General features: G+C 42.8%; 2 protein-coding genes across 2 annotated transcripts; one reads left to right on the plus strand and one right to left on the minus strand.

Annotated features, from left to right (window-relative positions):
* Positions 1 to 528: 528 nt before the first annotated feature.
* Positions 529 to 13,927, minus strand: LOC125287409 (serine/threonine-protein phosphatase alpha-2 isoform-like). The gene is made up of 7 exons (XM_048233242.1): positions 13,552 to 13,927; positions 12,791 to 12,922; positions 12,332 to 12,562; positions 11,515 to 11,619; positions 7,441 to 7,664; positions 2,785 to 2,919; positions 529 to 2,422 (listed from the first exon to the last, which is right to left on the minus strand). Exons 1-7 carry the CDS (start codon positions 13,604 to 13,606, stop codon positions 2,306 to 2,308), a joined length of 999 nt encoding a protein of 332 aa, XP_048089199.1. The 5' UTR covers positions 13,607 to 13,927; the 3' UTR covers positions 529 to 2,305.
* Positions 13,928 to 14,427: 500 nt separating this feature from the next.
* pelo (pelota mRNA surveillance and ribosome rescue factor) lies at positions 14,428 to 25,373 on the plus strand. Its single transcript, XM_048233239.1, has 13 exons — positions 14,428 to 14,626; positions 15,256 to 15,348; positions 15,626 to 15,776; positions 17,080 to 17,170; positions 17,478 to 17,641; positions 18,050 to 18,110; positions 18,392 to 18,553; positions 19,523 to 19,569; positions 19,758 to 19,831; positions 22,013 to 22,084; positions 22,770 to 22,844; positions 23,907 to 23,938; positions 24,156 to 25,373. Exons 1-13 carry the CDS (start codon positions 14,586 to 14,588, stop codon positions 24,248 to 24,250), a joined length of 1,158 nt encoding a protein of 385 aa, XP_048089196.1. The 5' UTR covers positions 14,428 to 14,585; the 3' UTR covers positions 24,251 to 25,373.
* Positions 25,374 to 25,426: the final 53 nt, after the last annotated feature.

Below are 25,426 nucleotides of genomic sequence, written 5' to 3' on the forward strand. Positions count from 1 at the left end.
CTACCTGGCTGTAGCAACTTGAGCTAGGCAAAACTTAAACATTTCAAAGCCACTTTATACTGGTCTGCAAACTCTACAGCACCATCTTATGGTTATACTCCAAAACTGATATTGCTTCAAGAAGTTCTTTTCAATGAGCTTTCAGCTTCTCACTTTTGTCTATCCCGTTTTTAACAGGTGAAAACTCTTTTTAAGGTAATGTAAGCAACAGCAAGTGCACTTATCACCTAAATGCGAGCAAGTTCAGATCAAATTAATACTGTGACTGACTGCAGACTCATGGCTACAGTGGGACCGTAGAGATAGTGACTCCATCCATCCAGATCACTACACAGAGGACCACGATGGTGGCTTATCTTGCGTGAAAAATTTAATTAAATCGGCCCGGTGAGTTATGTAAGCAGGAAGACACATACACACAAACAGATGGAGCCAGTTACAATCCCCTCTAACCCCAGATAATATTAACCAACGAGTCACAGACACAGCCAATAATACACACAACAAAATAGAACACACACACAGTAGTGCTTTTTGTATCAGATTCTGAATTTATTGGTTGATTTCATGAATACTACAAAAAAAAGAAAGTTCTCCTTCAAGTAATTAAAGCTGTACAAATCTACCATTTCATGAAAATCCTAAATTATGTGTATTATGTGTGGTCTCTACCTCTGGACTCGTTTAGAAATCATTTTCTGATAAAAGTTTCTTCTGTGCCCTACTAGCTGGCCCACTTGCCTGTGCCTGGAGCCAGTGCACCTTTCTCTCTCTCCAATACACAAACACAAACAAAGACACACACACACACACACTGCACTAGAGGGGGCAGGTGCACTGTGTAACAGTTTTGGCATTCGGTCTGAACACCAAGCACAAAGGTGCACATGCACACACACACACACACACACCTCTTCAGACGGGCTTTTCCTGCAGATTATGGGTTGTGCTTTTTTAAAGTTATGAACAGATCTGAGAGCACACACACAATATAAAGGGGCAAATAAGAGACAAAAAAAGAGAAAAAAAAAAAAAAAAAAAAAAAAACACATTTCCCGTTTCTGGGGTGGTGAAGTAAATCCGGAGCAATCTGCATCTCACTACGGCCCCAAAGGGAAAAGTGTCTGAAGGGTACGGATACCTGTTAAGACTCCAATACACTGGAGACGGACCAGTACGCAGTGACTGGACAGACCCTCTCCCCATATCAGTGACGTCAAATAGAGAAAAAACAACAACAAAAACAACCCCACCACACACGCCCCAACCCATCGGCCTTCACATGACTGGATTCCTCAACCTGCCAAGCCCCTGCAGTATGTGCCAGACACACACACACACACACACACAGAGTGTAACATAACATGCCATCTGTTCTTTATATTAAAAACAGTGGCTGGCAGTGAGACGGCCTCCTATGCTATGTATTTGTGCCAAGGGTTTGGATTGGTTCCAGAGCAGAGCAGGGCATGATCAGCAATCAGGCTGGGCGAGCCTACCCAGGGTGCCCCAGGAGAGGTTGGGTGGGGGTGAGGGGGATCCCCCTCTGCCTGACGGCAATGTTGTGCTTCTAACCTTCGAGTTTGGGGTGTGCAGGAGGAGGAGCAGGAGGAGGAGGAGGAGGAAGAGGTGGAGGAGGAGGAGGGCTACTGGGGTGCCCAGGGTGGTGGTATTTCCTGCACACAGATTTTAAGTTGGACCCCACTGTGTGGGCAGAGGGCAGGTGGGGTGAAAAGAACAGCTTTATGGAGATAGGATGGGGGGGTAATACGTTTTTATTCACACCGACACACACACACACACACACTAACTCAGGCCCACACAAACTCACTCAAAAGACACGCATTAAATCAGGCATTCAAATCGACTCGGAGTCTGTTACAACAGGCATCCGGGCTTTTCTGATTCAACACACTTTCTCTCTCTTTCTGTCTCACACAAAATCGGTGAACAATTGTACAGGCCCACACACACACACACACACACACACATTATGAAGTCATTAAGAAAACGCAGCGGAAGGAACAAAGAACTAAAAAGGTGGAGTCGTGGAGACTGCACTGACCCAGAGAGCAGCCCAATCGGGCCCGGACCTGGACCAACACTGGGCCGGTACCGGAACCGACTACGCTACAACATCGGGGGGCGATTTTGGTGTCCAAGAGAAAGAGGAAGAGAAAACAGGGGGGAGGAAAAGGGGGGGGGGCAGTGGAGGATTGAGGGAGAGAAAAAAAACAAAACAGGAGGAGAAGTAGTAAAAGGACAGGAGGAGAGGTAGAAGAGCAGAGGACGAGTGTGGAACGAGTCATTTCTTGGCCTTGCCGGCCTTGGCGGAGTTTCTGGGCGGGGTGACGGGTCGGCCGGAGCCGAAGCCACCTCCCCCACTGTAGGAGAACAACTTCTTATCAGCTGGCTTAAGAATCTGGAGAGAGAGAGAGAGAGAGAGAGAGAGAGAGAGAGAGAGAGAGAGAGAGAGAGAGAGAGAGAGAGAGAGAGAGAGAGAGAGAGAGAGAGAGAGAGAGAGAGAGAGAGAGAGAGAGAGAGAGAGAGAGAGAGAGAGGAGAGAGAATGTGTGAGTAAACAGCAATCCAGCAGCACATAAACACCACTGAAAGGGCTTGAGCTAAACCTCCAGTGACGTTAGTTTACTTTATTCCTCCAATGGTGGAGTGTGTTTATGCAAAGATGCACATGCGTACATGGCAACAGATCAATAAAGTATCAGATCAACAGTCAATAAAGTCTCTCTCGAACACACACACACAGTGTAACACACATACACACCTGGAAGGAGCACATGAGTGTTTCATCCACGCTCATCATGGCTCCAGCGTTGTCAAACTCGCCACAGTAGTTGGGGGCAGAGAACAGTGTGACCAGCTGACGCTTCGCAAAGAACTCATAGCCGTCCTCCACCACCTGCGCAACAACCAATGAGGAAATGTTACTGAGGAGCTGACAAGCCTTTGGTCAATCACGCAAGTTCATGAATTAATACTTTAGGGCTCAACTTTTTTTTTTTTCCTCGAGTAGCACTTGTGTGACCAAGTAAAAGAATTTTGTAGCCTATTTATTTATTTTTTTTGCATAGCTCCACTTTTAAGGACACAAACATCTGCATCAGTGCTGTGCTAGAATGCCACTCTGAGACCAGTAGTAATGCCCTAATGTATTGTTAGCAAGAGTGAAACAAAACTTTGTTGGATGTATCCACTCGGCAGTGTCATGCAAGCAAGTACGTGCAAAATAGTTGCACTGTCGAGCCCTGCACTAAAAATAGTTCAGTGGCTTAGTGCACAGGCACCGACACATTTAAATCCTGTCATTTCTCAACAGCCTTCTGCAATTCATTAAATGACCACCAGAGGCCATCATATCCCACAGCAAAATCCTGATCCGCCCCCCTTAACTCATTGAGTGCCAAAAACGTAATATTACGTTTTTCCTTCCCATGCGCTTAGTGCCAAAAACGTAATATTATAACATATTATTAGCATTTTTTTTAAATTACGAAACTAGACACTCTAACACACCTTATAAGTGATTTTGGGAACTCTGTGATGAATGGAAATGAAATATATGACGATCAAAAACTCATGAAAACGCACAATCTGGACATTTTATCAACTCGGTTTGCCGCTTTGGAGTTAATCAGTGGCGAGGCACGCCAGGTCAAAACCAGGCCATTTTTAAGTTGGGTCTATCACTAGGTGGCAGTCTCGCCAGGTCTCACTGATCACTTCCTGGCGATTTAGATGAAAACTAGCCACTGTTTAGCTTGGGATTTCTCAGGAACCGAGGCGTGTAGAAATACACGGTTTGCACCTGCGAGAGCTTAAAGTCTCACCATTTAAACGAGCCATGGTATGTGTTCATAGCTATAACACAGAATATGCTGTGGCTGTACAAAATTATCAACAATGGTCTAGATTGCTGGCACTCTAGGACAAAGCTTCGAAAACAGCATTCAATGAGTTAAGATCGACAGTGGGATGACCCGTTTCGGATAACATTATAATAATAAACCCATTTGAAATCTCAAATTTAATTTATTAGTGCAGTTAATTGTCTTAATGCCGACACTGAATTCTAAATAATAAAAACGCACACACACACACACAGTGTAACACACATACACACCTGGAAGGAGCACATGAGTGTTTTCATCCACGCCATCATGGCTCAGGCGTTGTCAAACTCGCCACAGTAGTTTGGGGGCAGAGAACAGTGTGACCAGCTGACGGCAAAAAGAACTCATAGCCGTCCTCCACCACCTGCCTAAACAACCAATGAGGAAATGTTACTGAGGAGCTGACAAGCCTTTGGTCAATCACGCAAGTTCATGAATTAATACTTTAGGGCTCAACTTTTTTTTTTTTTTTTCTCGAAAGTAGCACTTGTGTGACCAAGTAAAAAGAATTTTGTAGCCTATTTATTTATTTTTTTTGCATAGCTCCACTTTTAAGGACCTGAAACATCTGCATCAGTGCTGCGCTTAGAATGCCACTCTGAGACCAGTAGTAATGCCCTAATGTATTGTTAGCAAGAGTGAAACAAAAACTTTGTTGGATGTATCCACTCGGCAGTGTCATGCAAGCAAGTACGTGCAAAAATAGTTGCACTGTCGAGCCCTGCACTAAAAAAAAAATAGTTCAGTGGCTTAGTGCACAGGCACCGACACATTTAAATCCTGTCATTTCTCAACAGCCTTCTGCAATTCATTAAATGACCACCAGAGGCCATCATATCCCACAGCAAAATCCTGATCCGCCCCCCCCCTCATTGAGTGCTGCCAAAAACGTAATATTACGTTTTCCTTCCCATGAGCTTAGTGCCAAAAACGTAATATTATAACGTATTATTAGCATTTTTTTTTTTAATTACTTAAACTAGACACTCTAACACACCTTATAAGTGATTTTGGGAACTCTGTGATGAATGGAAATGAAATATATGACGATCAAAAACTCATGAAAAGCGCTGTCTGGACATTTTATCAACTTCCGGTTGCGCTTTGGGCGAATCAGTGACGCAGGCACGTCAGGTCAAACCAGGCCATTTTCGTTGGGTCTATCACTAGGTGGCAGTCTCGCCAGGTCTCACTGATCACTTCCTGGCGATTTAGATGAAAACTAGCCACTGTTTAGCTTGGGATTTCTCAGGAACCGAGGCGTGTAGAAATACACGGTTTGCACACAACGAGAGCTTAAAGTCTCACCATTTAAACGAGCCATGGTATGTGTTCATAGCTATAACACAGAATATGCTGTGGCTGTACAAAAATTATCAACAATGGTCTAGATTGCTGGCACTCTAGGACAAAGCTTCCGAAAACAGCTTGGCATTCAATGAGTTAAGATCGACAGTGGGATGGCCCGTTTCGGATAACATAATAATAAACCCATTTGAAATCTCAAATTTAATTTATTAGTGCAGTTAATTGTCTTAATGCCGACACTGAATTCTAAATAATAAAAACGCACACACACACACACAGTTTCACTGGAACAGAGTGAGGCATTTCAGCTGGTCCTAATACCTGGATCAGGTCTGGCCCTCCGAGATGATCGCTACAGCGCTCTCTCCCTCCACTCCCTCCTGCTCTGCTGCAGAGGTGGAACAAACTCCGGAGCACAACACAATCATACCCATCTGGCTCCGCTTCTGGATAACTTCTGCTTTTTCCTGGGAAGGTGTTGTTCTGCCTCAAGCCTGTTCTTACAAGCCTGAACTGAGGTGCGTGAGGTGCGTTCGTCAGCAATGGGATTACAGATGCCACAGATCTCTACCAGGCCTGGAGAGGCTCAGAGATCATTCTGGCCATATCCATGTTTGGTAAATACTGGATGTGTGAGGGGAATTCTGCTGACCACACATTATGTCCACAGGGGTGATAGTACAAAAAAAATCCTGAGCGTGAACTTTTTTACCCGGGAGGCCAAGCCAAGATATATGCCGTGATCAACATAATTGTCAAGCAGGATCCAGGGGTGTACTCCCCTAGGAGAAGATTTTGATAAATAGTCCCTTAAGTGATAGATTCTGGTGACTTTTGTGGATATAAATGGACATCATTCAGACATGAGATGAACAAACCCAATACAAGTCTATAATACAGTAGCATCTTTGTGTAGAGCACTAGAACTCCTGGGACCCTGGGCCTGGTAGGCCTGTACATTAATCCATCCCTGCTTTTAAGTAGTCACTTACCTGCATACTTATTGCTTGTATAGCATATTGAGAACACACATACTATATAGCCAAACCAAGAAAGGTCAGTGGGTGGCAATTATAATACTCCAAAGTAAACTAGGAATTGATTAGTAGCCTAACCATTGACAAAGGGCATGAACAAGGAGACATTCATTTTTCTGCCAAATATGCATAATTTATTTTAAATATTTTTTGAAACAGTGCTGAGGCATTTGCAACATTAACCTTTTTGCTGGCAAGGTGCCGTTCTCACACTGACTGCCTGCATCCTCGTCATAAACATAACATTTAGAATCTTATCCATGGTTTTGTCCGTGGCCTCATCAATGTTAAGTGAAAACATGTTATTTTTAAGCTTGTCGGACAGATTTCTTTTAAATTCTGGCGAGATGCCGTGTATAATAAGATGTGCATGTTGCCTCGAGACAGACAGATGCGTAAGGGCGAGTTTATCATCGCTAATTTCTGACACAAAGTGACGAATGGATGAGCAATTGTAAACGACAGATCAAACTCGGCAATGAAGGAGCACAAGCCACGTGATCGGTCATTGAGGGTCGGATATCTGCTGTGGCTGCAAACATGAGGTGTGTTGAATTGCTTGGACAGCTGCTTGATGACTAGGGTCTAACTCTTGCCGTGGCAGCACTTTATTCCCGCTATTGTAGTTCCATATAATATTTTCCTTGCGCACAAAGTGCAGAAACATGCATTTTTGACACCAGCTTCCAAAGGGCTTTTCGTCTCTACCCACCTCCTCTATCCAAGACCAGCGCCATTTATTCTTTATACCTTTATCGACAAGTTTGATGTTTTCCCCTGGCTTCATAAAGTTGCACTCCATGACTTTGGCTACGTTTCGCGTTGCCAGTGTGGGAAACACATTCGTAGTGTATGGGGAAACACAAAACAAATTTGCACGTGGAGTGATTGCTGAATCAATCTGATTGGCCAAAACCCAAGACCAGCTCCTACCCTATTACCGGATTGGCTTAAGTAGGCCTCTCAGATCACGCGAACGCAATACTGATTATTTTCCCGCAGACATGTCGGTAGGCTACGCCGGAAATCCAGCGTGGTGCCGGAGCGCTATCAGGCCTGTGTCCATCACAAAAACCCTAGCCATAACCAAGAACCTACTTCCTGGTCACAAATCACCCTGCCGGTGTCTAGCTTCTCTGATAGGCGGCCACCAAGCCCGCCTGAGATTGTGATTGGCTGGCTGACCTGGTGGGCACGGCAGATGAGATCCATGTCGTGCTTGTGGAGGAACTTGGCGACGACGTCCGCTCCGAAGGTGAAGGAGACGCCGCGGTCGTTCTCTCCCCAGCCAGTCACGTCCTTGTCGGGGTCGGCCCACAGCAGGTCGCAGAGCAGGCCCTGGTCCGGCACGTCCGTCGGACGCATCACACGCCGGATCTGCTCCATTGACTGCAGGTCCGGAGACAAGCCTGAGGAGCACACACACATAACTATCGAGACCAATCAACTCACACACACACACCTAACTATCGAGACCAATTTACACACATGTGCGCGCACCACTATGGAGACCAATCAACACACACACACCACTATAGAGACCAATCATCACACAAACACACACTATGGAGACTAATCATCTCTCTTTCACACACACACTGGGCGATATGGACAAAAAATAATATCGATATTTTTTGTGATTTTGACGATAACGATAATTAGTCGATTTCCTTTAAAACATTTTTGGTAAAAAGTCTGAGTCGCTTTACAGCTCATTATTTATAAGTAGCATCAATACAATAATAACCAATAACCTATCCTGTGAATTTTTAACCAAATCAACCAATGCATTGTCACTAGGGCTGTCAATCGATTAAAAATTAATCTAATTACATACTCTGATTAATTAATCTAAATTAATCACATATATAATTTTTGCTGTGAAAGTATTTTAAATATTTAAATTCAAATGAATCATTGAATAATCAGCATTAGTGACATTAAAGTTAAAAAACTTTTATTATTATTATTTTCACTGTTCAAATAATTGGCATAATAATCTATGATATGACCTAATATGCTGAGGAAATAAATTCAAAAGTGCTTCGAGAAGACGTTTTTCTCACATACAAGGCATTTCAGGCCACAGATATAACCTAGGGAACACAATGAAAATAAATTAACACTCCCCTCAATGTCAACACTTATTTCTTTGCATTGATGTGTGACTATAGAGTTGATGAACTCCAGTGATATGCAAATTCCTTGCTGCAGACATTGCAGAGGACTTTATTTTCAACACTTTATTTTTATCAACACCATCAGGCCGTTTTTTTAAAAGTAAATGTTCCAATCAATGATCCAGGCAGCACGCTTTCTTCTCTCTCTCCTTCATTTTACAGTCTAATTTTTACTGACTAGAACGGCTCGGGGTCAAAGGTCATACGGAATCGATTAATCTGCACTAATTTTTTTTAATCAGATATTTTTTCTCAAATTAATTAATCGAAATTATTCAGTTATTTTGACAGCCCTAATTGTCACTCTATGACACATTCCAATTCTGCCCCCAATTGAGTGTGTGGCAATGACATGAGAAAGTCTGAAGCTGATCCTTTCAAAAACCTTTACTTAGGATTCACTGTAAAATGAAGCAGACCAACAGAGTGCATCTCAATTATTTCCTTCGATCTTTTGTTTAAGAGCAATCATGTAGGTTAGCATTCCAAGTTACAGAATATAAACTAATGCGTTAGCTTATGGCTAATGTATATGAGAAATCCCATAGAGATGCTAACAGTTAGCATAATCGATAAACGTAGATATTTAGACCAAACTTCAGTCCATTTAGAAAAGGGTTACATGAGAAGAGTTCTTTGCTTACAACTGACTTAAAATACACAAAGGCCTCCATATAATAACATGTAGGAAAAAACGTGTCTCTCAATGCTACTTGAACAGAAGTAGCGGCACAAAATCCCAAGTAGCCTAGTCTAGCTGCACAAAATAAACATTAGGCGTGCATGTGACAACGTGGACCCACTAGCGATCATGTGACACTTGCTCTGCAGCAGCCAGGGGCTTCTCTCGCATACACCTCCTGGATTTAGTGAATGTATGAGGTTTCAATGCCGGGTTGTTATTTCCCCATAAGTAATTTAACACACACACGAGAAGCTAGGGATACTAGGGATGAAGGACCGCCACAAGGATAAACGCACACACGAGAAGCTAGGGATACTAGGGATGAAGGACCGCCACAAGGATAAACGCACACACACACACACACACGAGAAGCTAGGGATACTAGGGATGAAGGACCGCCACAAGGATAAACGCACACACACACAAACGAGAAGCTAGGGATACTAGGGATGAAGGACCGCCACAAGGATAAACGACACACACACACACAAGAAGCTAGGGATACTAGGGATGAAGGACCGCCACAAGGATAAACGCGCACACACACACACGAGAAGCTAGGGATACTAGGGATGAAGGACCGCCACAAGGATAAACGCGCACACACAAGAAGCTAGGGATACTAGGGATGAAGGACCGCCACAAGGATAAACGATGCACACACACACACGAAGCTAGGGATACTAGGGATGAAGGACCGCCACAAGGATAAACGCACACACGAGAAGCTAGGGATACTAGGGATGAAGGACCGCCACAAGGATAAACGCACACACACACACAAACGAGAAGCTAGGGATACTAGGGATGAAGGACCGCCACAAGGATAAACGCACACACACGATAGAAACAGGCCTAGGGATGAGGGACCGAGGCGACACATTAGTTGTCACATTTTAGATGGACTTCAGGAGGAAAGAGGTCAAGACAGGGTACCAGACACGAACAAAAGTAGACACACATACAAACAGAAGAAGGTGATGGGGCCCAAGGCTGTAGGACAGCATTCGAGACATAGATAGCAGACGCATGAAATACGACATACTGGCACACACACACGACAGGCCTGAAGTGGAAAAACAGAGGTCAAAGTAAGGTGACAAAAAAAGAGACAGACAGACTGACAGACAGACAGACACAGACAGACACACACACACACGAGAAAGTAATAAATAAAAAATAAAAAGATAGATATCAGTAAAGCTGTGGAAAATAAATGTTTTTACCATGTGTTCAACACTGTGATAATAATATGAATAAAAATGCCCCCAACTAAAAGTGCATGCAAAGAGCACACATAACTGCCACACTACGTTTGCGGTTCCGACCAGTTTAAAGGGTCATTACCTTCCTTTAAACATATGCACCCTTCCATGCCTCCCCACCCCCCAAACACACACCCTACACCCTTCAGCTCAGTAGTAAAGAATTCCACCTGACAAGATTGTTATTATATGAAAATGTTCCACACTACACAACTCAGCCAGACATTCCTTATATAGTGTGAATACTCTACAATGTAATCTTTACTTCATGTTCATGTACATTAATCTACTGACAAGTCCCCCCCAACCAACTGCAGATAATCACTGAATCTCCCTAACACTGATGGAACTTCAACTTCAAAAAAAAAAAAAAAAGGATTACACCTGCCAGCAACAAACAAATTAAATCCACAAAAGAAAAACAAACACAACAGCAGACATCTCCGACTAAAATACCAGAGATTTTTCCACATTTGGGTCAAGGTAAGTGGACCCAACTCTAAAGTCCGCTCTCACACACACACACTAATGCAAAACTAAGTATAGCAACTTCACACACAGGGCCACTTACATGACTACTGTTACATTACTGTGATGTCCTGTAATAACAATACAATTGTTGTTCAGAGGAAAGGCAGCAAACACAGATTTCCAAAGCATTACATAACCGCATCAGTTGCACAAACAGCAGAGCGCAGAGGAACAGACCCAAATAGATAAGAGCCGAGAAGCCATAAAACAAGTAGCCTACACGTTTGCAGTGTGGAGACACACAGCTACCCAAACACAAGTACATCAAGCCTCTAAATCACACACACACACACGTATACACAGATTTAAGAAATTTCTCACACACACACCGTGAAATGGAAAACTGGTTAAACAAACAGAAATAGAAGTACAAATAAATGTTAAATGAAACCAGGGATTGTGGCCCTGAAAGATGGACTTTCTGCATTTAACATAAAGGACAATTACAAAGTGGAGAACATAAATTCACACATTTATATGTTATTATTATTTTAAACAGATTGATGACTGTATAACCTTTAGAATTATGGGCTTGATTTCCACTGGGTAACAGGTGTGGAATTCACACCTTTAGCACTTAGTAATAGTTGCCACGTACCTCCATGACAACAGAAGATCTTTTCGTCAACAATGGCAGCGACAGGTAGGCAGTTGAAGCAGTCTGTGAACGTCTTCCACAGCTTGATGTTATACCGCCTCTTGCCTGGAGAGGGCACCAGAGGGTTCAGAAAACAGGGGCATATACAGAATCCTTGGATGAATGGGTACAGTAAATGTCAGTATATTCTAAATTATAAGCGAAGGCAAATTCTTGAGTGTATGGTTTCTGAATGCACCCCATTAGAAGTTACCACTGTAAATCAATTATTTACAAAATTAACCAACCCTCCCTCCCACAAACTGTCCAAATGCCAAAGTTAAACCAAAATGCTAAATCCAAAAGGCTGGTGGTCTAGTGGTTAGACATCTGAGTTTCCAAAAGGAACACATGAAGGAGAGGAGTTAAATCTCAGATACCATTACACCATTGTGCACCTGATCATGCCCCTTATTAATAACGCCCGAGTTTGTGCAGTGGGGACTATTCCAGTAGTTAGCTAATTAAACAATAATCTCTATATAAGAGCATCAGGTAATTTAATTATTATAATTATAAATAAAGAATAATGGTTGAACAGGGATTACAGTGTTAATTATACAGGTGACTGGATGGCAATGATTGATCCAGACGTTCATTTGAGAGGCCAGTCATGATTGTGTATGACTTGAGAGCAAGGAATAGAATTAAAAATAATAATAATAATAATAATAATAATAATAATACTAAATCTTCACAGCTATATTTATGAGGGCAAGAATACAGTTACAGTGATTTTGTTTATGTGTGTGTGAGAGAGATCCATTTCTTCACTTACATTCATCATAAAAACCATATATCCTGTTGATGGAGGCACACTCATGATTGCCTCGCAGAAGAAAGAAATTCTCAGGGTACTTGACTTTGTAGGCCAAGAGCAGACAGATGGTCTCTAGGGACTGCTTGCCTCTGTCCACATAGTCGCCCAGGAACAAGTAGTTGCTCTCTGGGGGGAAGCCACCATACTCAAATAACCTCAGGAGGTCGTGGTACTGACCGTGGACATCACCTGAAGCATGTCAAAAATATACAAGGGGATGTTTACATATACATGGATAACACGAGCAACTCCAATCATCAAAGAGGATGCTTGGAGGGATCAGAACGCGTGGCACGTTCCATCGCATTACAAAATGACGTGCCTGTAGGCCAAAACTACAACATTCTGAACGTTTCATGCGATGTTGCATGCTTCTTATAATAAAATACTGCATTATGCACATGGTTCAATACCTACCACAAATCTTTAGCGGTGCCTCCAGTTCCAAAAGGATGGGTTGACTGAGGAAAATCTCCCGGGATTTGAGGCACAGACCGCGGATCTCATTCTCCGTCAACTGAACGTTCTTTCCAGGCCTAGAACCCTTCACTAGCGTGGGGACAGCAAGAGAAAGAAACAGCGTTATGGTTAATTAAGCGATGGCAGTCATAGGGTCTGTGCATTTTACTGCAGTGAACACTACTCTGAAGTCCTAAGGATGTTTTCCTATGATAGCGATGTGCTCCCGTATCACACGGGTGCAACATCGACGTTAGCTAGCTCGCACTTTCGCTCCATAACGGAGATTGTACTTTCATTTGTATCTTTAACTATATTAGTTACGCATTTAAACAATAAATATGTTTGGCGATAGCAGTTCATCCAAGAAACTCGACACCTAACGTTAACGTGTTAACTAAGTAGCTTACATTCATCTGCTCATTCAAACTTCCATGCAACCCCAAAGAAAAATGGTGGAACCATCCATCAGTGAAGCTGAATATGCTAATCTCTAGCTAACCCTCCGATCTACCATCGTAAACTTTTACTTTGGGATGTGGCTTGCTAACTGTACCTGAACCGCACTAGACGTAGCTGTTAGCTAATTAACGTTAGCTACCCACATAGCTGTACTTGTATATTTGTTGCTAGTTGCTAAACTGTGGCCATCTTTGCATTTTACTCACGTTAGAAATGCAAACACACATCCAAGAAAATTCACATTCAACTAAGCTTACCTTCGAGGAGGCGTTGAATTATTGAATCGATGTTTAACTTGTCAGATTCTGCCATTAGGTCTTGTTAAATTGAGCCTTTTTTTCGAACAACTGAAGTCAACACGGCAGAGTAAAGGAGAGGCTAGTCGCTAGCTAGCCAATTAGCTAGCTAACACGGCGGGCTTAACTGCACAGCTATCACTACGGCAAATAGAAGATAACTATGAAAATATGCAACGGAGCGAGCAGAATAGAGTAACAAGAACCGAATGTCTGTGCTCCAAGACACCACTTTATACTTTGCGTTTTCAATAAACCCCAAATTAAATATATATTTCTAAGTTTCAACGTTTCTTTTCCCGTCCCTCCAGAAACGTAGCCAGAGGAAGCGGTTGTTGAGCACGTAAGGAGGCGGGTAAAACTATCAGTTCTTCGGCTTCATAGGCAGTTGAAAGCTCCTCCCAGGACTTGGTGAAACTGTTCTTTGGTTACGGATTGGCTGTGACATATATCAGTCACGAAGTACAAGTTACAGTGACAACAGAACAGTAAATAATTAAATTCCATTCATAGTTGTTGAGGAAAACATCATTATATAATTCACTCAATTTATGCCAGTATCCTTATGGCAACATGGCATTCAACGTAAATTATACCAATAGTAAAAACTGCAACATAAGGATGTTCCCTCTTGCAAGAAAGCAACATTGTAATTGTCCAAGTTAAACAACTATCTGCCAATGCTAATGGCCAACAAAAACATTATCCAAATTTAATCCCAGATTAAAAGCAATTTAAGGTCTACAAATATAAACTATCAATGTGCGACAGCGACAGATCTTTTTTGTCGTTCACGGAAGTGACCAAATATGGAATTGATGTGATGAAATGACGCAATGGACACGCGACAGTCTCGACTGGTAGTGATTCATTCCATAGTAGAAGGATGGCCTGTTTATGTCGCCCAAAATTAACCTATTTCTTTAAATCAATGGAATAACATACCTTTTTCAAGATATTTACTTTTGTCATACTAACATCAGACCTTCCGTACCATGAAGTTGCTCCACAAAGACATCGAGAAAGACAATGCCGGGTAAGTGACAGGGAGCACATTATTTGGATAGTTATCGATAGCCTAGTTGATTGTTGCTAGCAAGTTAGTACCTTCAGTCTACTTTTCTTTCTCCACACAAACCAGCTAATGCTATCCTGGTTTGCGTGGCTAGCTTTCCCTGCTTTCGTTCAGTCACACTTCGTCTGCGTTGAGCCAAGTCTGCCACCTGTTCACATTTTCAGCCTGCAGATCCCCATATGTACAGCTGCTAGCCAAGTAGCTAGCGTTTAGCTTCATGAAATTAACCAGATTCCTTGGATAATTCAAATGTTACCTCATGATATAGCTCAACTACCTTATGGCGGAGAGTATCAAGCTAATCATGACTAAGAGCATTAGATTCACTTAAGTGTAACTTACAATGCAAGGCCGTGCATGGGTTTGATGTTGGAGTTTGTTATACCCTGTTAAAGCTAACTTAGATATTTAGCTGTAACTCATTTATGGTACTTTTAAGTGTTGCCCCTTGCCGAGTTTGTGTATGCGTGTGTGTGACTGAGAGACAGCAAGCTATATTTATGAAGGCAAGAAAGCAGTTACCATTACCATGCTTTGTGTGTGTGTGTTTGTGTGTGTGTGTGTGTGTGTTTGTGATGGGTCTGCTGCAGTCAGGTGACCCTGATGCCGGAGGAGGCGGAGGACATGTGGCACACCTACAACCTGGTGCAGGTGGGGGATAGTCTACGAGCCTCCACCATCAGGTGTGTCATCGCTCCCTCTTTTGTTTTACTTGCCCGTTTGTCTGCTATGTTTGTAAACAAATGTTATTTACATAAATCAACACTAAATATCACAGAAACAAGTGAATGACCATGCATGCACCAATAATATGCGCACACAATATTACACAGTAAGGTATATTCCTTAATTTCTGTCCATTCATGCCTTTCTCTACTGGTCAGTGGCAAAACTTCGCCACTTGACAAAACTGAGTATTCATTTCCCCCCACAACGCTTTGCGTGCATTCTCCCACACAGGAAGGTGCAGACCGAGTCGTCCACAGGTAGTAGTAGTAGTTCTCGCGTCCGAACCACCCTGACCGTATGCGTGGAAACCATCGACTTTGATTCCCAGGCATGCCAACTCCGCGTCAAAGGAACCAACCTCGAAGAAAACCAGTATGTCAAGGTGAGGAGAAACAAATAATACTGTCCACCACATAGGTTCTCAAAGTGCGGCCTGGGGACCAATGGCGGCCCGCGATAACATCTGATAACATCTGTAAAACTGTTAAAACTGTACAACTGTACTGTGTGCTTTGAAAAGAATGATTCTCTGTTTAGTGGCCGTCAGGTTTTCCTGTGGTGCTTTGGTAGCTGGAATTGGCCCTGAATAAGGCCTATGCTGATAAGAAGCAAGGCACACTGAGACTGTTTTTTCTAAATAAGCTTGTACTTGCAAATGGACTGCAACCAGAACTGTTATATCCCAAATTTGTCTGTTGAGGGTAGAGAACCCCAGGTATTGTGTGTGCATTGCAATTTTTCTTAAGATTTTCACAAGTTTTGCCAGGTTTAGCCCATACCTGTCAACACTCCCGTTTTTCCTGGGTTTCTCCCATATTTCAAGGTCATCTCCCAGCACCCTCCCGTTTTGTTAATTCTCCTGGAAAACTCCCTTAATTTGCATGGCCATCAAACTTCTTTTTTAAAATCATTGATCCATTCAGGTTGCCAGATTGTGTATGAAATACACCCTACACATACACGATCACTTAGTTTCAATTTCAACCGTTTTGTCATAGGCTAAAACCTGGCAACCCAAAACCCAAATAAGGAAGCGGGTGCCAACTGTGCAGCCTGAGTCTCGTCGTAAGCAAGCGGGCTAGTTAAATGGCCTACTCCAGAACTAGCTGTTGTGAAATTGTTGGGAATTTAATTGATTAACACATCACATAAACTGTTATTGAGTGTTGTTGATACACTGAACTTGTTCCCTCGGAACCAAATCTGACAGCAAGCAGTTTTGGAGTTTTGGAAGTAGGCTGCAGGCAGGCAGCTGGTGGATACATAACTGGCATGCGTAAGGTAATGGTAAGGTAAAAGCAACGACCGAAATGCAGTGTTGAAACACGTGTATGAAACGTTTTTGGAAAGCTAAATGTTGACAGGTATGGTTTAGCCTCAGTTATTCAGTTAACCCAATTCAGTAACCCAACATTAACTGAGGATTAACCCTCAGTTAATGTTGTGTTCCTGAATTGGCCCTCACCAATCAAAACTTTGAGAACCCCTGGTCCACCATATCAACAACAAAAGCAGCAGCAAGAATTGCCTTGTGTTGATTTACATGTGACAGTTGATTAATTGATGTTGAGAATGTTGTTTAGAAATTATGATGTGTAGTTGGCTAACAGCAATTTCATGAATGGACCTAAATGGTGTATGCTGTGTACACATGTATGCTCTATGCTTGCCATGTCTTCCCCCAGATGGGCGCCTACCACACAATTGAACTGGAGCTGAACAGGAAATTCACTCTGGCTAAGAAAATCTGGGATAGTGTTGTCCTGGACAGAATCGGTAATGAATCTTTAATTAGTCTGTATTTGAGTCAGTAATGCTGGCACCATGCATATAATGTCCTGTAACTTCTGTTGATATCAGTATTGAAGTCTTCTTTGTGAACATGCTGAGATGATGCTGAGATGCTAATCTCAGATGCTAATCAAGACAAACCTTATCAGGGTCTTAGTAAAGCATGTATAACTATCAGAAGGTTATGTCTGTGTGTGTTGTAATGAAGTGTGTGTGTGTGTGTGTGTGTGTGTGTGTGTGTGTGTGTGTGTGTGTGTGTGTGTGTGTGTGTGTGTGTGTGTGTGACCTACAGAACAAGCATGTGACCCTACGCAGAAGGCAGACGTGGCTGCCGTGGTGATGCAGGAGGGGTTGGCCAACATCGTCCTGGTGACCTCGGCGATGACCCTACTGAGGGCGAAGATCGAAGTGACCATCCCTCGCAAGCGGAAAGGTAGCTGTACCCAACATGAGAAGGTGAGTTCCACAGAACACAGCTCGCCAAAAAGACATCAGTTATACTGTTATAATGCTAGTTGTTACACACATTATTAGTGTTATTATTATTGTTTATCAGTTATCAGCCATTATTATTATTGTTAATGGTTATACAGCGCTGTCGATCAACATTATGTATGTTACAAGTTAGTGTTGTATTAGCCATCACAATTAGCGATGATGCTGCTAATAATTTGCTCTGAAAAGGCTCTTAATCTCAAGTTTGTCTGTGAGGATGGGAAAATGTTGAGATTTACCTCAGGATTCAATATGGAATGTGTATGTTGAGATTTACCTCAGGATTCAATATGGAATGTGGATGTTGAGATTTACCTCAGGATTCAGTATGGAATGTGGATGTTTAAATGTTCTGTAATATTCTCACAGGCTCTAGAACGGTTCTACGAAGCTGTCATGCAGGGAATTTTGCGACATATAAACTTTGACGGTAGGCTTTTTTACGTATTTTGCTTCTTGGTTCATTGAGTTACAATGGGGGTGTGGGGGTCGGGGGGTTGGGACAAAATATACTATTGACAAAGTTTAAGATGTTGAATTGACATATGTAGTTTTGTTTGCTGTGTGTGTTAGTGATGTGAAGCCCCAAGTATGTCCTGTTGGTCAGCTCACTTTTCTTTACAAATCTCCTTGTAGATATTTAACTTTTTCAAAGGGACAAAAATGAAGCTTTTCTAAGCGTTCATCATCCTCCCTATTGCTTTGTCTCAGTGGTGAAGTGCGTCCTGGTGGGCAGTCCTGGATTCGTGAAGGACCAGTTTATCACCTACCTATTCAAGGAGGCCGTTCGGCAGGACAATAAGCTTCTGCTGGAGAACCGGCCGAAGTTCATGACTGTCCACTCGTCGTCCGGACACAAGTACTCACTGAAAGGTCAGGAGATGACTCAAGACTCGTAAAGACAGGGAAGATATGCACTCGTATAGGGATGACCGTTTCTGGATTAGTATTTAACTCATGTATTGATATTTGTGTTTTTAACAATGGACTTCTGAAAATGTCGTTGCAAAACAGAATGTTACAACCGTTTTTTTTGTTCTCACCCATGTTGTTTTGTAGTCGTTGGAAGCCAAAATTGTAATTGATTAAACATTTGTTCAAGCCCTTCTGATATATAAAAACCTCATGCACTATGCTGCAGTAGTCACCTACAGTACATGGTTATTCTCGGTGAGCCCCCCTTCACCAGACGCAGCTCAAATGCTTTGCATCATGTGGTGCAGAGGGAAAACAATAGAAATGCCTGTAGGATTATGAAATTGTGACTGGACAGAGTATCTTAGCACAGCACTTGTGTTGATTCACAGAACCTCATGTGTCACAGTCTAGAGGACGACGTGGTTTTACTCAGTTTGGACCCTCTGACATTATGCTGTCAGAAGTTGTCATAGTCTTGCTTACAGTAGGTCATGTTACTATTGTGCTACTGCTGTAGTGACACTTCTCATGATGGCATTTGCCCTAATGGATCATGTCATTTTATTATGACCTGTCAGCACATAGGCCTAAATTATGAGAATTGTATTACAGTTACAGACAATGGTGATATTACATTGGACTGAAACTGTTATTAATATTACAGTATGTATGACCATATATGGCATCTGCCAGAAGGTTTTCAGTCAATCACAATCCGGTTGTTATATCTGTTTAAGAATATATTTGTCAGTTCAGTTCATGACAAATAATGACTTCCAGAGCTTTTTAAATAGTTAACAATCCTTGAGATGAGAACACACAAGTGTATTCATCAGTGATGAAATGTCATCTTGTCTTCTACTGAAATGAATAGCTTCAAAAGTAGAGTGTATAAAGACAGAACTGTTTTTCTGCACAAAACAGAAATCCTGTCAGATCCCACAGTGACGAGTCGCCTATCCGACACCAAGGTGAGTACGACTGATCTGGTCTGGTCTGGTCTGGTCTGGCCATCCCTCCAGCCGAATTTTCACTGATCTATGGCAAATGCCTGTGATGTTTGGAAAAAGGTATTTATCGGCCCAGATTGAAATATTTAATGAGTGAGGGTTCTCTCTGTTAATGTTAAAAGAAAGATTCTTCTGTGTGGTTGGTGTAGGCGGCGGGTGAAGTGAAAGCTTTGGAGGACTTCTACAAGATGCTGCAACATGAACCAGACAGAGCCTTCTACGGGTGAGGGAGACCTCTCCATATGTCCATCCATCCATCCATTCTTCCAAATCTATCTATCCACCCATCCATCTATCTATTCTTCCTATCTATCTATCCATCCATCCATCTATCTATTCTTCCTATCTATCTATCCATCCATCTATTCTTCCAATCTATCTATCCACCCATCCATCTATCTATTCTTCCTATCTATCTATCCATCCATCCATCTATCTATTCTTCCTATCTATCCATCCATCCATCTATTCTTCCAATCTATCTATCCATCCATCCATCTATCTATTCTTCCTATCTATCTATCCATCCATCCTTCTATTCTTCCAATCTATCTATCCATCCATCCATCCATCCATCTATTCTTCCTATCTATCTATCTATATATCTATCCATCCACCCATCCATCTATCTATCTATCAGTTAGCACGTCTGTCCAACAGTCTTCTGTTTGTTTTTGTATTTGTTGGCTTGTTGAATTTGTCTTCTTACATGTCTGTTCCGATCGCCAATCAAACATGTGTCCAGCAAAAGAGATGGATAGAGTGCCCTCTCTCCTGACCACTCATATTAGTCAGCAGAGCTGTAAACACTCATTCAGACACTGCCCCTGGGTGCTGTCTAAAGCCATTGTTGCACTGCATTCATTGCAGTAGGCTGAACAAAACAGACCTGGGCAGCCTCCTTGTTTGTTTGTGTGTGTGTGTGTGTGTGTGTGTCCATGCACCTGTGTCCATTTGTGCGTGTGTCCATGCACCTGTGTGTGTGTGTGATATGTGGGTCATTGTAGGCTGGTTCATGTGTATTATCAAGTCTTATTGTACACTGATCCATGAGTGTGTTTTTTTTTTTTTTTTTCTGTTGGCTGGCTTCTGTTTATGTGTGTTGCAATGCCTTTCTGTAGGCTGGCTCATGGTTAAGTGTATTATAATGTCCTGTAGGCTGGCTCATGGTTATGTGTATTATAATGTCCTGTAGGCTGGTTAAGTGTATTATAATGTCCTGTAGGCTAGTTAAGTGTATTATAATGTCTTGTAGGCTGGTTAAGTGTATTATAATGTCTTGTAGGCTGGTTAAGTGTATTATAATGTCCTGTAGGCTGGCTCATGGTTAAAGGAATTATCCGGAGTAAAATGCACTTTAGATCAATTTACGGATGATTGGGAGTACATACGTGGAGCTGACATCAAAATCATGTCATTCGGATGTGTTTTGAGAAAGTTTGATTTTACCGTTTTTAGTCAAAACTCGTTAGTCTGTTAGTGACCAGGGCATGTCATTTCGCCGCTACAAAACGCTATTTTTATACCTCTTCTACAGTTCCAAACAACATTACACTTACGTGGTAGTGAGTAGAGGGTCCCTGAAGCCAAACCGAAGGATCCCGAGGTCTTTATGTGGTCGGATAGAGTCCAGAATGAATTTCATCAAGCCAGTACCTTTCCGGAAATGTTGCTGCTGCTGCAGCTGGCATCTTTAGGAGAAAGTCCGTAGGTGTGAGGTAACACGCTCTGGAAATTCACAATTTCGTCGCCGGTTTTTTATTTATTTATTTATTTATTTATTTATTTATTTATTTATTTATTTTTTACATAGTCCAGTATTTCTTTCGAAATTGAAATGAAGTTGTATGCAACAGCAAACCCTAGCTTACTAACAGGTTGGAATTTTGAAATGTCACGTGACGTGATGTCGTGCAACAACGTGATGCAATCGACTCCTACAGACTTTCCCCTAAAGATGCCAGCTGCAGCAGCAACATTTCGAAAGGTACTGGCTTGATGAAATTCATTCTGGACTCTATCCGACCACATAAAGACCTCGGGATACTTCGGTTTGGCTTTAGGAGCCTCTACTCACTACCACGTAAGTGTAATGTTGTTTGGAACTGTAGAAGAGGTATAAAAAATAGCGTTTTGTAGCGCTAAATGACATGCCCTGGTCACTAACAGGCTAACGAAGTTTTGACTAAAAACGGTAAAATCGAACTTTCTCAAAACACATCCGAATGACATGATTTTGATGTCAACTCCACGTATGTACTCCCAATCATCCGTAAATTGATCTAAAGTGCATTTTACTCCGGATAATTCCTTTAAGTGTATTATAATGTCCTGTATGCTGGTTAAGTGTATTATAATGTCCTGTAGGCTGGCTCATGGTTATGTGTATTATAATGTCCTGTAGGCTGGCTCATGTTGAGAAGGCGAGTGAAGCGTTGGCCATTGACATCCTGCTGATCAGCGATCAACTCTTCAGGTATGACCACCGCACCTGAGCCCTGTAGCCTCTCACACGCACATCACAGATCTGTGGCATCCCAATAGTGCAGAGGATCCAGAGGAAGAATACAATTGCACATAATTCTGTCTGGATATGTTTCCTCTTTGTATGTTCCTCTTTGTAGGTCATTGCTTTGCTGTGTATGTGTATTGCTTTGTGTGTGCCTGTGTGTGCGTGCATGCGTGTGTGTGCGTGCGTGTTTATGTGCACATGTGTGCGTGTGTGTGTGTGTGTGTGTGTGTGCGTGCGTGCATGTGTGTGTGTGTGTGTTTTTATGTTTTATGTGCACGTGTGCGTGTGTGTGTGTGTGTGTGTGTGTGTGTGTGTGTGTGTGTGTGTGCGTGTGCGTTTATGTATATATGCATGAGTGTAACTATGCCTGTCTCTGTGTGTGTGTGTGTGAGTGTAACTATACCTTCTCTCTCTCTCTCTGTGTGTGTGTGTGTGTGTGTGTGTGTGTGTGTGTGTGTGTGTGTGTGTGTGTGTGTGTGTGTGTGTGTGTGTGTGTGTGTGTGTGTGTGTGTGCGTGCGTGCATGCGTGCGTGCGAGTGTAACTATGCCTTTTCTCTGTGTGTGTGGGTGTGTGTGTGCGTCCATGTATTGCATAAACCTGTGTGTGCTTGTTTTTGTGTTTACACTGTGGACTTCCTGTTCCCCTCAGACACCAGGATGTGGCGACACGCAGTCGATACGTGCGGTTGGTGGACGGTGTGCGAGACAATGGTGGGAACGTGAGGTACGCAGAGAGGAACCGTTCTGCAGGGGGAACATGGAACACCCACTGATCTCCTCCCTTGTTCTAGACCCTGTTTACTAAGTGCTTAAATAGCCAATGATTTTGAACAAAAAAGAAATGTGTAGCTTTAAAGGAAATCTGTCATCTGTTGCTGAAAAACAGTCTGACCGCTTTTACTGTAAATGTGTGAGGAAGTTGCATAAAACTTTAAAAAGGGGAAACTTGGGGGCGCTGTGGCGCAGCAGGCTACAGCGCTCATACCATATACGGGCCCAAGTGCCCACGGGGACCCAGGTTCGAATCCGACCTGCGGTCATATCCCGATCCCACCCCATCTCTCTCTCCCACTTACTTCCTGTCTCACTCTTCACTGTCCTATACAAATAAAGGCAAAAAAAAAAGCCCTAAAAAAGGGGGAAACTTAAAAGGTGAAGCTTTGGCAGAGGTGCCGGTGGAGAAGTTGCTGGCTCAAGCCCGGCGCCTCCTGGCCATGCCGAAGTGTCCTCGAGCAAGACACTGATCCTCAAACTGCTCCCGATGTGCAGGTTAAGTATAAGTAAGTATATAAGTATATATATACTCTTTTGATCCCGTGAGGGAAATTTGGTCTCTGCATTTATCCCAATCCGTGAATTAGTGAAACACACTCAGCACACAGTGAACACACAGTGAACACACAGTGAGGTGAAGCACACACTAATCCCGGCGCAGTGAGCTGCCTGCATCAACAGCGGCGCTCGGGGAGCAGTAAGGGGTTCAGTGCCTTGCTCAAGGGCACTTCAGCTGTGCCTACTTGTCGGGGTTCGAACCGGCAACCCTCCGGTTACAAGTCCGAAGCGCTAACCAGTAGGCCACGGCTGCACGGCTGACCAGGTTGGTGCCTTGTATGGTAGCCTGGAGGCGTAAAAAAAAGGCTTTATAAAAACAGTCCGTTTGCCATTTTAAGCTGAGAAGCGCAAGGTCACTAAGTTGAGTTTCATGTGATCTCAAATGGACCTCCACATTGTCTCCTGCATATTCTCATGTGATCTCAAGTGGGTCTCCATATTCTCTCCTCTGCAGGATTTTTTCAAGCCTTCACGTCTCCGGAGATCGTGAGTTCATTTTGGGATTTGTTTTCATTCGAAGTGAAACATGAATAAAATCAGAAAATTAATGTGTCCTTGACTTTCCATTTCTCCCACACCCTCTGTTTCAATTGTTCCCTAATTAGTTTTTATTTTATCTCTTTTTCCTCTCTTTCTATATCTCTCTATCTTGCCTTCTCATTCTCTCCATTTCTCTCCCTCTCTCCACCCCCCCTCCTCTCAGAACTGAACCAGCTGAGTGGAGTGGCCGCCATCTTGCGTTTCCCCATTGCAGACATGTCGGAGGCTGAGGAGGACAGCAGCTCTGATGAAGAGTGATGTCTCCACAGCTCTGTCTTGTCTTAGCCACTCGCCACGCTGTGGCAGGCAAACAGGACAGACAGACAAAACAGAACAGGCAGACAGGAAAAAAGGAAGATCGAATTCACACACACACACACACACACACACACACACACACACACACACTACACTCTCAATTGCATGCAACCTTCCCCATGCTTTGTAAAGCACATACTACAGTTGCAAATGGGCAAACATGTGCCTTGGCGTGGTTTTGGAATTTTTATCATGTTCCACAACAAGGTTCTGGACCTTTCACTGTGTCCCTTGATGGTTCTGGAACTTGTAGCAGGCCCTTGACATTGGTTCTGGAACCTTTAGCCTGATGTGGGCCAGATCGGCACCAAAAGCGGCTCTAGCTTGGCTCAGGGTCACACACACAATACAGGGTGTGATCAGAATTAGTCTTAAAATGGTTCAGGCAAAAACACTCATACAGACACAAGTGCAGACATAGAAACCGATGTGCGTACATTGACCTCTACAGACATTGACCTCTGCATACACACACACACACATGGGTTCTCTCTCTAACACACACTGGGGTTATTGTGGGTGGGTGGGTGCTTGCTTGGGAAAACACTGGTGCAGATTTGGGGAATTGGGGAAATATGCCGTGAAACACACTCACAGGCATGACACAGCTCATCTCAAAAAACACAAGACTGAGGTTGTCAAGCACTTACATCTCTGTCTCACTCCTCTGCAAAAACATTACTTGCTTCTTCTGTTAACTTGCAGTTCTGCAAATATACACACACACATACACAGGTCATGTGTGTGTGTGTGTGTGTGTTGGAATGGAATTGAAGCACAGTTTTTGGTGTGGGATGGAACGCAAGTTGTTAGGAGGGATGAATCTGGTCCACCACAGCACTGGCCAGAGTTCTGTTCCCTCTGCTTTGTTGCCAAATGGAAATACAAGAAAATCTAACTGAAATAGAGAACACTTACAACCACTGTGGAAGATGAGGTGATATGTCGTAATAAAACTGTAATTATTACCCAGAAACGACTATGCTGACACATGTACATTTCATTTTGAATGTATATATGAAAATATCTTGCAATTAAACAATATAGCAGTTTGAGCATTGAGCATAAATGCATCTTGTAATTTCTTTATATTAGTTATAACTCGATCATTGTCTT

Source organism: Alosa alosa, chromosome 22 (assembly GCF_017589495.1).
Source record: "Alosa alosa isolate M-15738 ecotype Scorff River chromosome 22, AALO_Geno_1.1, whole genome shotgun sequence".
Taxonomy (NCBI): Eukaryota; Metazoa; Chordata; class Actinopteri; order Clupeiformes; family Clupeidae; genus Alosa; species Alosa alosa.

What these genes read in the sequence shown, in the direction of transcription:
- LOC125287409 (XM_048233242.1), bottom strand. Translation starts at nt 13,606, where the DNA reads ATGGCAGAATCTGACAAGTTAAACATCGATTCAATAATTCAACGCCTC. An exon ending in GATCTTCTGTTGTCATGGAG is followed by an intron (nt 7,665 to 11,514) that starts GTACGTGGCAAC and finishes TGTGCTCCTCAG; the next exon opens with GCTTGTCTCCGGACCTGCAG. An exon ending in CACTCATGTGCTCCTTCCAG is followed by an intron (nt 2,423 to 2,784) that starts GTGTGTATGTGT and finishes CTCTCTCTCCAG; the next exon opens with ATTCTTAAGCCAGCTGATAA.
- pelo (XM_048233239.1), top strand. Translation starts at nt 14,586, where the DNA reads ATGAAGTTGCTCCACAAAGACATCGAGAAAGACAATGCCGG. An exon ending in GTCGCCTATCCGACACCAAG is followed by an intron (nt 19,570 to 19,757) that starts GTGAGTACGACT and finishes TGGTTGGTGTAG; the next exon opens with GCGGCGGGTGAAGTGAAAGC. An exon ending in CCAGACAGAGCCTTCTACGG is followed by an intron (nt 19,832 to 22,012) that starts GTGAGGGAGACC and finishes AATGTCCTGTAG; the next exon opens with GCTGGCTCATGTTGAGAAGG.